The sequence below is a fragment of the Tauraco erythrolophus genome, chromosome 3, assembly GCF_009769465.1.
Source record: "Tauraco erythrolophus isolate bTauEry1 chromosome 3, bTauEry1.pri, whole genome shotgun sequence".
Taxonomy (NCBI): Eukaryota; Metazoa; Chordata; class Aves; order Musophagiformes; family Musophagidae; genus Tauraco; species Tauraco erythrolophus.
Genome location: NC_141467.1, coordinates 45,273,389 through 45,285,257, shown reverse-complemented (window position 1 = coordinate 45,285,257; position 11,869 = coordinate 45,273,389). Strand labels below are relative to the sequence as shown.

The following is an 11,869-nucleotide window of genomic DNA, read 5'->3' as shown; positions in this document are numbered from 1 at the left end:
AACATTTTTCTTACGCCAGGTAAGATACTACATGAAGTATGACAAAACATCTTCTCCTAAAGGTACATTTTAGTATCCTTTTTGGAATGACCATGGACCTCAGGAGCACTCCCAAAGGCTCCAGATTCAGGCTTCTTGATATATGACCCAGCTGTGCTTGTTTCTAGGCTGCAGGGAGACATGTGCACCCACACCTCAAGCCCCTAGTGCAGCCTTCCTTCTTCTTTCCACTTGTGGAAGGAAAATGCTGGCTTAAAGACAGAACAGGTGCTTCAGTGAGTTCCTCAGAGGGCCCACTCTGTGCACTTAAGGGGTCAGGTCCTGTGCTGTGTCAGTGCAGCTCAATAGCTAAATACCAATGCAGGCCTTGCGATGCGTGGTGCTGTTTGCTCACACTGGCTATTCAAACACAATCTTTGTGGCCCTGGAAAACACTGAGCACCAACCTGTCTGTAGAGACGGAGAATTTGTTTAACTGAACAAACAAGGAAGATGAACACCAAGATCATGAACATTTGAATGACCAGCCTATTCAGTTAGGAGTCCTCCAGCTGGGAGGAGAGTCTGCTCTTGGATTCTTTCTGAGAGAGTTCAAAGATCTGCTTCTGTGCCCCTCTGCTTATAATGCTTATAACTCTCCTGCATGCCTCTATCCACTGATAACTGAGTGTCCCTTCAGCTACTCGCTTCTCAAACTGTGATGCTTATAGCTGCTTACTGCAGCAATATAATGATAAAAATCTCTCTTCTTAAAAAAAAAAAAAAAGTAGTTTTTTTTCATTTCATCCTCTAACAAACTGCATCTATATCATTATCCCAGTTTCCAGGCAGGTAATTTTTCTGCAAGCTCTGTAAATAAGGGAATTTGTTTGTCTAGCATAGACACTTGTACCAGGGTTTACACCTGGCTTGTGGCAGAAGAATCCAAAGTCTGATTCATAACTCGTATGTGAGAGATTAGGCATTGCTCTAAGGAATAACAGCCAAACCAACAAGTCTGATGTGTTATTTATTTCTTGTAATCAGCTGGTCTACTGACTCCTACCAGGTACAGTGAGAACTTTTGTAAAGGCAGCCAAGCTGGGCTGCAAAGGACTTCATTAAACTGAACATACAGAGGAATTTGTAAGCGGGAAGATGATCAGAATTTAAAGAGAGAGTGTAATAAACAAAAAAATAGCACACTGGAAGAGAAATAATTGGAAGTGGAAAGAGCACAGCGACTGCACAATTCTTGGTAGATATAGGAACAGTGAAAGAAGTAAAATTTTACTTTTAGGTATATGATTTCTAGGGTCTGCAGTGAGAAAATCAGAAGCTATGCAAAAGATAACCAAAGATAACTAAGAAAAGTTACCTAAAGATAACCTAGGAGAACTAAAACTTGCTGTACATCAAAGAACAGAAAGAGAATTGCAGATGATCGTCCTCTGCTCTTTTCTTTTGGGCATAGCTAAGAATTATGAGCTCAGATTTGGCACACAGATGGGTTAGATGCAACCGGGAGTGTTCACTACCTGGCATTATCTGCTCAGAACTAACAGCTGCACTTGAGCATAGTTTGCTGCCTCTATTTTGTGATAATCTAAATTCTCTTTCCTGTAGCTGGGAGAAGGGGCATGCAAAGCTCCTCTCCAGACTATAACTGCATAATGATAGAGGACCCGTTTTACTCAAATGAATAAAAATGCTTTTCACTGTCTCCTTTGGTGCAGAGACTATTTGTCTTTCAGCATCCCTAGAGTGAAGCTAGGAGTAACAATAGAGGAAGATTCTGTGGAATATAATAATCTGAAATATGGATTTAGCTGCATTATAACAATAAACTCTGAACACTGAACACTGGAAACAAAAATGGCACAGAATACAGCAATAAAGTTTGTGTTTATTGGTGGTGATCCTTCAAGAAAAACACAATAGGTTAAAAATAAACATTTGAAGTTTTTATACACCATGAAAAAAACCCAGCCCCTTAATCTGTGGAAAGGTGGTGATCTGGAGAAGCAGAGACTTCTTATCTCAATCTAACTTCAAATCCTGCATGGTATTTGACTGGCTGATTAACAGATAACATAACGGGCATTTGGTAGTGTCAGGAAGGCGTGTGCTTTGTATTCTTCAGTCTGCACGAAGAAGCAGAGCCTATTTGCTAAAGAAAAGACTCGAAACGATTTTGCCACCTTTTGGGTAAGGTCCAGAATGGGCTTGGACTGCCTGACTGCTAGACCCACAGAGGCACTTCAGCCATTGCAATACTGAGCATCAGGTTTCCCAGCTTTTAGACCCTGTGAAACCTGGGGGAACTCACATCTGCCTTGGGAAGCCCTGGCTCCCAGCACGGTGTGATGTGTGCTCCTTCCACATCTGCATCAAAATCCCTATTCTAGCAAGGGCACCAGAATACAACCATTGATTTATTCTATTTTTTCACACAAATTACTTGAGTTATATCTTTTATTAGTAGAGTGACAGGCTTGACTGTATGTTCTCTGAGTTTTGTAACAGTGTGTTTCTTATTCTTGCAAAATTATAACCGTGAATATAAGAAAAATGCTTATAAAAGTAATAAGCCTCCCACTTCAGTAATACTCTTCTGCTCTCACCTCTTTTGGAGTATTATACCAGTATGAACTTACCGTGAGTACTAACAACAGCAGAGAAAAGAAACACACACAAAAAATGTTTTGGGAAAGGAGCCTGCCTAGTGCATTTCCTCCTTTAATATTTTAAAAAGCTCATCATGAGTTTTAGATCAAAATCACAGTACACTTAGAAAGACAAGAGGAGACCACTAGATGGTAGTAAAAACCCAAGCCTGTGCTAACAAAATAGGTGAAAAGAGAAGTTCAGAGGGGCAAAGGAGAGGAGGAGCCACTGTTTGAGTACTGAAGTCATTATTGCTTGGAGTCTATAAAAAGACAGTTGCTCAGTAAGTAATTTATAGTAGCCAGCCTTGCCTTTATGGATTTATTCATTCCTTTTCCTCTATTTTTGTCGTCCATTCCCACCAAGGAGTCCCCAGCCCCAGATGTTGGGTGAGGAGAGGGGCTGAAACTTCTGCTCTCTGGAGGAAAGGTTGCAGGCGATGAAGAGGAAGAGCAGCTGAAGAACCATCTCTGGTAAATAGGTACAGTTAATTCTTGATTGTAAACGAAAGGTTACTTTTAAAAACTGAAAATTATTTATATTGATAAGCTTTGAATTTTATTTGCAACAAGTCACTGACGATCAGCTTTAAGTGTCCCCTTTATTAAGAATCCGACGACTTACAACTTGCCCTGAATATTCTCATTACCGAAAAAGCATTGAATAAAATATCCATGATCAGAATGGAAAATTTATTTTTATGACAGAATTCCCCCCATGCTGATTCTGTAACCTTAGTCTATCCTGAAATGTGTGGGTTTGCCTTGTTTAGAGGTTTAATACTGTTCCCTTAAGCGAGCATGTTAGTATTGCACAGATAAGCTTTTTGTAACACAGTTCGTGCAAACTTAAAAAGCACAAAGGTCAGGAAAGCATTTAGATAATTTACTGAAAATGTTCAATTCTTAACTGTGATAATAATTCAAACTTCTATATATTGTATTCAAGTCAGTAAGTTCTGCTGAATCTCATACTATATTCTGCATTTCTGGGCTCTGAGAATTGAGACTCTGAAAACTGTTTGTTGTTTTGTGTTTAGCAGAATTTCCAGGACATTGTGCTCACTTCTGGGAGACCAGATAGAATAAACAAAACTATGAATGAAGAGCACATGAATCTCTTCATTAGTTTGTGGTTTTAATTCCCAGTAAGGTTGGGTAGAAGAACTCTCAGCCAATCGGAGGTTAATTTAGAATCGGTAAAGGAATGTGGTATGGTAGAAGCAGGATGTGTACAAGTTAAATTAAATAGAAATGGATGATATATGTTTTGTCAACTTCTGCCTGTTCTTGTCATGCTATATTTTTTTTGGCAGGGTCCTTCGCCTTTTGGAAAATGCATTTACTGCACTCCTTGGCAAGTCCCTCAGAAAGAACAGAACGTGTTTACTTCCAGAGATGAACACGTCCTCTCAACTGTATGTTTCTGAACTAAACCTGAGTGCCTTTGGCAGCAACTTTACTGTGCCTACTGTGAAGAGCAAGTCATCGCCATGTGAGCAAGTGGTCATTGCGGCTGAAGTGTTCCTATCTCTGGGCATTGTAAGCCTCCTTGAAAATATCTTAGTTATATGTGCGATCCTTAAGAACAAGAACTTGCATTCACCCATGTATTTTTTTGTTTGCAGTTTAGCAGTGGCTGACATGCTGGTTAGTGTGTCTAATGCTTGGGAGACAATAACGATATACTTAATAAACAATAGGCACATAATTATGGAAGATGCCTTCATCCGTCATATAGACAATGTCTTTGATTCAATGATCTGCATATCTGTGGTGGCTTCCATGTGCAGTTTGCTGGCTATAGCAGTAGACAGGTATATCACCATCTTCTATGCCCTGCGTTATCACAACATCATGACAGTCAAAAGATCGGGACTTATTATTGCATGCATCTGGACCTTTTGCACGGGCTGTGGCATTGTCTTCATCCTTTATTATGAATCAACTTATGTGATCATTTGTCTCATCACTATGTTTTTTACCATGTTGTTCCTCATGGTCTCACTGTACATCCATATGTTCCTCCTGGCTCGTACTCATGTGAAGAAAATAGCTGCTTTGCCTGGGTACAACTCTGTCCGTCAAAGAACCAGCATGAAAGGAGCCATCACTCTGACTATGCTTCTTGGCATCTTCATTGTGTGCTGGGCTCCATTCTTCCTCCATCTCATCCTGATGATCTCCTGCCCTCAAAACCTCTACTGCGTTTGCTTCATGTCTCACTTCAACATGTACCTCATTCTCATTATGTGCAACTCAGTGATTGATCCCTTGATCTATGCCTTTCGTAGCCAAGAAATGAGGAAGACCTTCAAAGAGATAATTTGTTGCTATAGCCTGAGAATGGTCTGTGGGTTATCAAACAAGTATTAAGAAAATAAAACCAAACCAGGGAAGAGAATTGGAATGCAACATCTTGCAACATCTTGTAATTCTGCCGAAATGCCTATGGAACATCTTTCTCCGTTCAGCTGTTGTGATTTCTGTGGCAATCGGAAACCAATTTTTAAATGCAATTTTACCTTTCTTTCACTCCATGCACCTCTCTCACACTGGTGATAGGAGCTACTCCGTGCATCTGTATTGCAGGGAGAAAGAACATTTTTAATCTCATTTGCCCTACTGAAGGCTGGATCTTACAAGAAGATTATATGGGGAAAGCCTTATTTTTCTTTCTGTTAAATGCAATAAGTGTGACCTGCTATGAAAATGAATCCATCAGCCTCTCAATGTGTTTCTCTTGATATTCTTTATCTCTCTAGATACAGTATGGCTTATGTTGATGCCCAGAATTCCCAAGTTTTTTGCTATTTCCTTCTGAAGGCATACAATCAGAGAAGTAGCTCGAATTATCAGGGTTCATGTAATTTGCTCAACAGTTATGACCAATATATATGCACATATCAGCAGTCTTGTGTTCCAGTCATGACTGTTACTGTCATAAAATACGTATCATGTAAGAGGACAGTGTTACCACAAGATTTTCCACTTTGGATATGGCACTTTGTCATATCTGGCTATATGTGTTCTTCTCACTGTGGGGAAAGATGGATCACGGGTGTAATTTTAAAGCTGAATGTGAAGACTGAGCTGATTCTAGTTTGTCTGTTTTCTTCATTCACCAGGGCCAGGGAAGTAAAGGGTACATGGCCTCTAGGTAGTGATGTCATGTCTTGTGGAGGAGGAAAGACTGGGCCAGTGGCTGCCTTTATACAGACATTAGAAAAGCGTTTCAGCTAGAAGTAGCTTTTGTTACTGGAGGAAGCTCTACTGTAGGTTGCATCTTTCAAGCTAGGAGAGACAAAGCAAGTTTGATGATCAGACGGGATAGCAGGCAATGGCAAAACAGGGAGTTCAAAAACTCAGACACTTGTAGTTATAATAGGGAGTCCTCACTTTTGCTCCCCAAACAAACAGTTTTTGTCTTTATAGAGAGGATTCTCAGGTGAAATCGTCACGCATTTTGCGAGAGTAGTTTGCATCTAGTCACAGTCTCATAAACATGCTGTTCTGCAACAACTATGTAATGTGCAAAATACTAGATTTATCACAGATGAAGAAAGTGCAACTATGGCATTGATTTCTTGATGCCAGTGAATGGTACATATCTTGCACTGAGATATAAGCAATGAAAATATTTCAAGCAGTGGTACCCTACTGACTAGGTATCAGAAAATAGCTTGGAAAAGTGAATTGTTTCTTCCAACAAGCTGAAAGAACAACCCTTGCTATGTTTAGTTTAGGGATTCTCTAAAACTGTTGCTGTCAATAGAAGGACGAAGATTGTCTCAGTGGACCTTAGATTATACATTCAAGGTAGAAGTCCTAATCACCTGTTCGGAGAATTTTTTTACGATAAGAGTGGTCAAACATGGGAACAGGTGCCCAGTGGTTGTGCAATCTCCATCCTTGGAGATATTGAGAACTTGACTGGACACAGCCCTGAACAATCAGCTCTAAGTTGAAAGCTGATTCTAACTTTGAAGTTAGCCTTGCTTTGAATGATTCAGAATAAATGACCTCCACAGGTCCCTTCCAGACCAAGTTATTCTGTGATTATTTGAAACAGTTTGTGTATTATGATAAAATTATAAGTTTTTCCCTTCCTAACTTAATCTCTTGTGTAAGAAAGTGTGAAAGATTCTCCTCCACACATTCAGAAAAATAGAATTTCATTTATGCTTTCATTTATCTGGCAGGATAAATAGGGTGCATCTTTAGCACCAGTGTTAGACCTTTTATCTGCTGCAGCTTAAAATACATATTGCCTCCAGCTCACACATATCTGCCTCTGATACGAGCAGGAATGTTATTCTCAGTGGGGCCACCTTATTATGTTGACTGTAAATATGATGGTTATATCAGTGCACTAGGTGCTGGAATCTTCCTTCAGTTACATATGAAGATGGGCTTTCAGAGGTATGTTTGTGGTTGATGATGAGAGTCTTGCCTTGTTTCAATCCACCTCAACTGTATTGATTAATGGCACCTAAAATTGTGCTCTTGCTACTATGAATGTAAACAGCAAAAAGGAGACAGTTCAATTGCATAATGAAAGACACCAGCTGATGTTGTAAATAAATCATTAAATCTTCACGGGGTATTGCAAATAAGACAGTCTTGTACATAACTGTAAATCAACAAAGAGGAAGCCTAAACTGTAATAGCTTTGGGTATTTTCTTGAATTGTACATTATTTTTTTGTTGGAAGTTTATTCAATGTATAAATACAGACATACGAAGAAACTATTAAACTGGATTGCTGGAAACCCCACTATTATTGGTTATTCGTTGTAATGTGTCCACTAACCTTAATAATTATATACAGAGGAAATATTGCATTACAGGCTTTCACTTCTCACTTTAAACAGATGTCTTATTAAAAAACGAATTCTTTAAGACTAATGCAATATATTTATTTGCGTATCTATGTTCCTCTAGGTGTCAGTATCACATCCTCATCATAAACTTTGCAGATGGGGAGCTAAAACAGCTTAAGGGGGAAATGAAAGTATTTCCAAGAACCGGCTAGAACAGTTCCTGCAAAAAAAAAAAGGCTGATTGCACTATAGGAATGCATATGAAATACATGTCTCTCTGAGGCCATGATATGTTTTAATCTGTTTCTTTTTCCTGCTTAGCTGCAGAATAAAAGCAACATTTAGCATGCCTTCACTTCTACAAGAGCTTGGAAAACACTATGCATTCTGATAGACTGGGACAAGCAAGCATTGTGTAAGTATGAGATTTGCTGTCAAAGGACAGTCATGAAAAGGTTACCTGCTGGGCTGTCATTGCACTATGTCCCCACAGCTAATGGTACTGCTCTTGCTTACACTGCCAGTCATTTGCAGTTTGGTGTCAGTCATTGGAAATAAACTCAGATCATGCTATTTCTGTCCCAGAGCTCCAAAACCAACTTCTTTGCTCACTGCTGCTTTGATGGCTGAACACTTCACTGCCTCTGACTTTTGTGTCACTATTTTAAAGTTTTTAATTAAAAAGTATTCTTAACTCACTCCTGTTGCAGGTGGAATTAACTTCTCAAACTCTCCAGAGTTGGTGAAATTACACATGCATTTTAAGTCGATTAGTAGGAGCAGGGAGCATATTAAAAAAACCCAAACCCAATATTTCTAGCTTCACCAGAACTTCATCTAGTGAAGCAGAAGACTGGATTCATCAGTCTATAATAATGCAAAGGATAGTTGGTGATAGGCATGTTGCTCTGTCTCCAGATTACACCGAAGTACTTTATGTGTTGCTCTAAGTTTTGCTTGCTTAATAGGTTGAAGTAGAAGGTTGGCTTTTGCGTATTATGGTATCGCCTGTGTAATCTCATACCCAGCATGCTCCTATACTAACATTAGGAAAATGTGAGTCTTTTCTCCAAGTCAAGGCCACAACAAGGTACCTGAAAATAATAGTTTTTCAAGAACCTTAACTTCTCCTGTAATGCAAAATGGTAATAAATTAATGGAGCAAAAGCATTGTTTATGATCCTGGGCTTTATGATCCTGCTTCCCAAATGGCACAAAGGGCTCCAACTACTGAGTGCTACAGCCTCTGGGTCTGGGCTGAGAGGGATGATTGTTTTCAGCTCTACAGCCTACAGGCCTGCAACTTCTGTGCAACCAGCATCCAATTCCCTTTTGAGAGTGGGTTGCACATTCCCACTGCATAGTATTTTCTTCTTAGAAAACGTTCTCTGAGTGGATCTCTGGAGACTTCGGTTGCATTTTTCAGGAGTCCTGTGCAAACTAAGTGCAGAAACCAGAGAAATTTCCTACACGCACAAACTTTAAGAAGGCAAAAAAGGTTTATACATCTGTGGGAAAGCAAACAACTCTCTCACGCAGTTTGTTATCTGAAATCTCAAAGGATTCTGTTTTGTCTCCAAAGCCTTGCTGCAGATTCTCCTGCCTCTCTTGCAGTAAATCCTTCTTGTGTTGCTGGTCAGTTTCTTGCACAGAAGATCAGCTCATGGTGACCATCGCTGTGTTCAAGGGTTGCAATGGACATTTCCAGTCTTTGGTTGTGTTGGTTTGCACGCACAGTGCCCTTCTTGTTAGGCAGGGTGAGTGAATATGATATGGGAACCTGGATGTGGAAATGGGGATCCCCACATTAGAGACGGAGTCATCCTGGCTGTGGTGGAGTTGCCTGTGTAAGTTTCTGTGCTAGGTTATCTCCAGGTGAGATGGTCTCCTTCTTTTTCTAATCTTATCATGTATTGCAGCCTGAGCTGTGTGCATCTTGGGTCCAGCTTGTTCTTCATGCAAGACAGAGAAGGAGAATCTGAGGTATGTATGTGTGTGTCTATACTTATATACATGCCTACATGTGTATGAGGCCTTACTCCCAAATATAGAATACAATCACACGTAACATCAACAAACAAAATGTATGTGAGGATGTATAGTTTCTTTTTCCTTGACCTTTCTGCTCTGTCACCCAGTTATTCATTACATTACCTTTCAATTTGCAGCTTGTTTCTCACATATTTCCTCCACCTGTCAAAAAACTAGCAATAGCTTAAATCTGAAGTAGAAGAAAAGAACCTCAAGTGCTTTTTGCATCCTGAGCTTTTGAAAATTATAGTGACTCAGTGTGACAGAATAAAAAGTTCCTCTAGTGCCTGTCTGTCGTGTTAGGCCGATCTGGCAACTAAACTCCACGCAGCCGGTCTCTCGCTCCAGTAAAGTGGAGAGAAGAGAAATATAATAAAAGGACTGAGGGTTGAGAGAAGAACAGAGGGAGCACCCACCAACCATGGTCCCGGGCAAAAGCGACTCGGCTTTCTTAAAGCAAAACAATTTATTAACGGTTACTCAAAAGGACAAAAGGAAACAAAACCGGTTACTTGAGAGGGTAAAAAGAAACAAAGACAGATCTTAAAACCAACACCTTCCTTCCCCCCACCCTTTCCTTTTCCTTCTGGCTCTACCTCCTCCCCCCAGCGGCGTAGGGGGTAGGGACTGGGGGAGTGCAGGTCAGTTCATCCCATGCTGTTACTGCCGCTTCTCTCTTAAAGCAGGAGGAGCCCTTACACCCTTTTCCTTTGCTCCAGTGGATCCCCTACTCACGAGGAAAAATCCACAAACTTGTCCAATGTGAGTCCCACCCGCAGGATGCAATCCTTCCCCATCGGATTGCCCCAGTGTGGGCTTTACCACAGTCTCGGATTCTTGGAGAGTTGTTGCCACTCGCTTTGGCGTGGGTCATCACGCAGACTCCAGATGCCTCCCTGCCTTGTCGTGTGTTCCAACACGACTGTCCTCAGGCTCAGGCATCTCCTCTCCACGGGCTGCGAGTGGGTCTCTGCTCCACCGAGGCCGTCCTGGTTGCAGGGGGGCTGCCTGCCATCTCACCACCAGCTGCAGGGGAAACTCAGCTCTGGCACACCTCATCCCGCTCCATCCTCACTGACCTGGTGTCGATGCGGCTGTTTCTCTCAGATCTCAGTCCTCTCTGGGTGAACTCAGCCCAGTGGGAACCCCGGGAGCGGGGTGCTCCCCGAGTTCCCCAGCCGGCTCCGCCGCCGCCATTCTCAGTGGGCGGTGCCGGCCTGACGCAGGCAGCTGCCCGGCCGGGAGCCAGGGAGCGGGGGCAGTGCCCTCCTACCTTCTCTCCTCACTCCTGGGCAAAGCACCTTTTCCAGTTCTTTTGTCCTGACTTAAATAGGGCAATTCACAGAGGCACTGATTGGCTCAACCCCGAGGGGGATGGCAGTCCGATCTGGTGGCCAGAACCAGGTCTGACCCGGTTCCAAAACCAGGGAGGTCACAGGGAGCAAAGACCCTCTCCTGCCACCAGAATCCTGCCCCCTTCCCCCCCCATCAAACCATGACACTGTCACACTCAAAATTTAGTAACATTTAAATTCTTATGGTCCTTAAGCTCTCTCCCTAAAACAGTTTCATCTTGAGCTGCTTTCCTAAAAAAACCTTAAGAATGTGTGACTGGCTGTACTCAGCACTGAGATTGAAGGGTCTGCATCAAAGTAAAGAGCAGCTGTTTAGGGGAATTATGCAAAGTCTGGACATGTGCATGATAATCCTCTGGAATACCATTACAGCTTCCAGCAAGCTATGGTTTGGGGATTTCTTGGGCAGGAGGTTATATTTACAACTTTGTGACTGATAGCTCTCAACGAATGTTTCCTACAAGAATTTATCTAATCACTTTTGGATCTCTTTATACTCATCTGCAACATCTCATCACAGTAAGTTTCACAGTTTACATATCTTGTGTGGCAAATTTTTTTTTTCTCTTATAAAACATCTGCTTGGAAGTCTTCTTCAATGCCCCTGAGTCCTTATGTTGTAAAGAAGATAAATAACTGGTCCCCATTCACTTTCCCTGTGCCATTCATTATCCTACACCCTTATATTCCCCTATAAAGTTTTTTTCCAGCCAAGGATCCTAGTCTATTCAATCTCCACTGGTATTTTCATGTCTTGCTGTCCTTGTGCTGTTTTCCTAGATCTGCTATATTCTTTCTGACTCAGGGGGAGCCCGATAACCATACGATAATCCAGATATAGGTGAAAACTAGATTTCTACAGTGCCAGACGATGCTGCACGTTTTGTTCTCTATTCTTTTCTTAGCAGTATATAACAATATACTTTCATTTGGTACTGCATGCTCCATAATTTGGAAAATTTCAAGATCTCTAAAAGAATTCCTTCTCTGCAAATGCTCATAGGAACACACACTC

At 41.4% G+C, this 11,869-nt stretch overlaps 1 protein-coding gene across 1 annotated transcript; it reads left to right on the top strand.

The window, feature by feature from the left end:
• The first annotated feature begins 2,961 nt into the window (after positions 1 to 2,961).
• Positions 2,962 to 5,021, top strand: MC5R (melanocortin 5 receptor). Its single transcript, XM_086609184.1, has 2 exons — positions 2,962 to 3,035; positions 3,962 to 5,021. The coding sequence occupies exons 1-2, from the start codon at positions 2,962 to 2,964 to the stop codon at positions 5,019 to 5,021; spliced, it is 1,134 nt and encodes a 377-aa protein (XP_086465310.1).
• Positions 5,022 to 11,869: the final 6,848 nt, after the last annotated feature.

What these genes read in the sequence shown, in the direction of transcription:
- MC5R (XM_086609184.1), top strand. Translation starts at nt 2,962, where the DNA reads ATGGATTTATTCATTCCTTTTCCTCTATTTTTGTCGTCCATTCCCACC. An exon ending in TCCCCAGCCCCAGATGTTGG is followed by an intron (nt 3,036 to 3,961) that starts GTGAGGAGAGGG and finishes TTTTTTTGGCAG; the next exon opens with GGTCCTTCGCCTTTTGGAAA.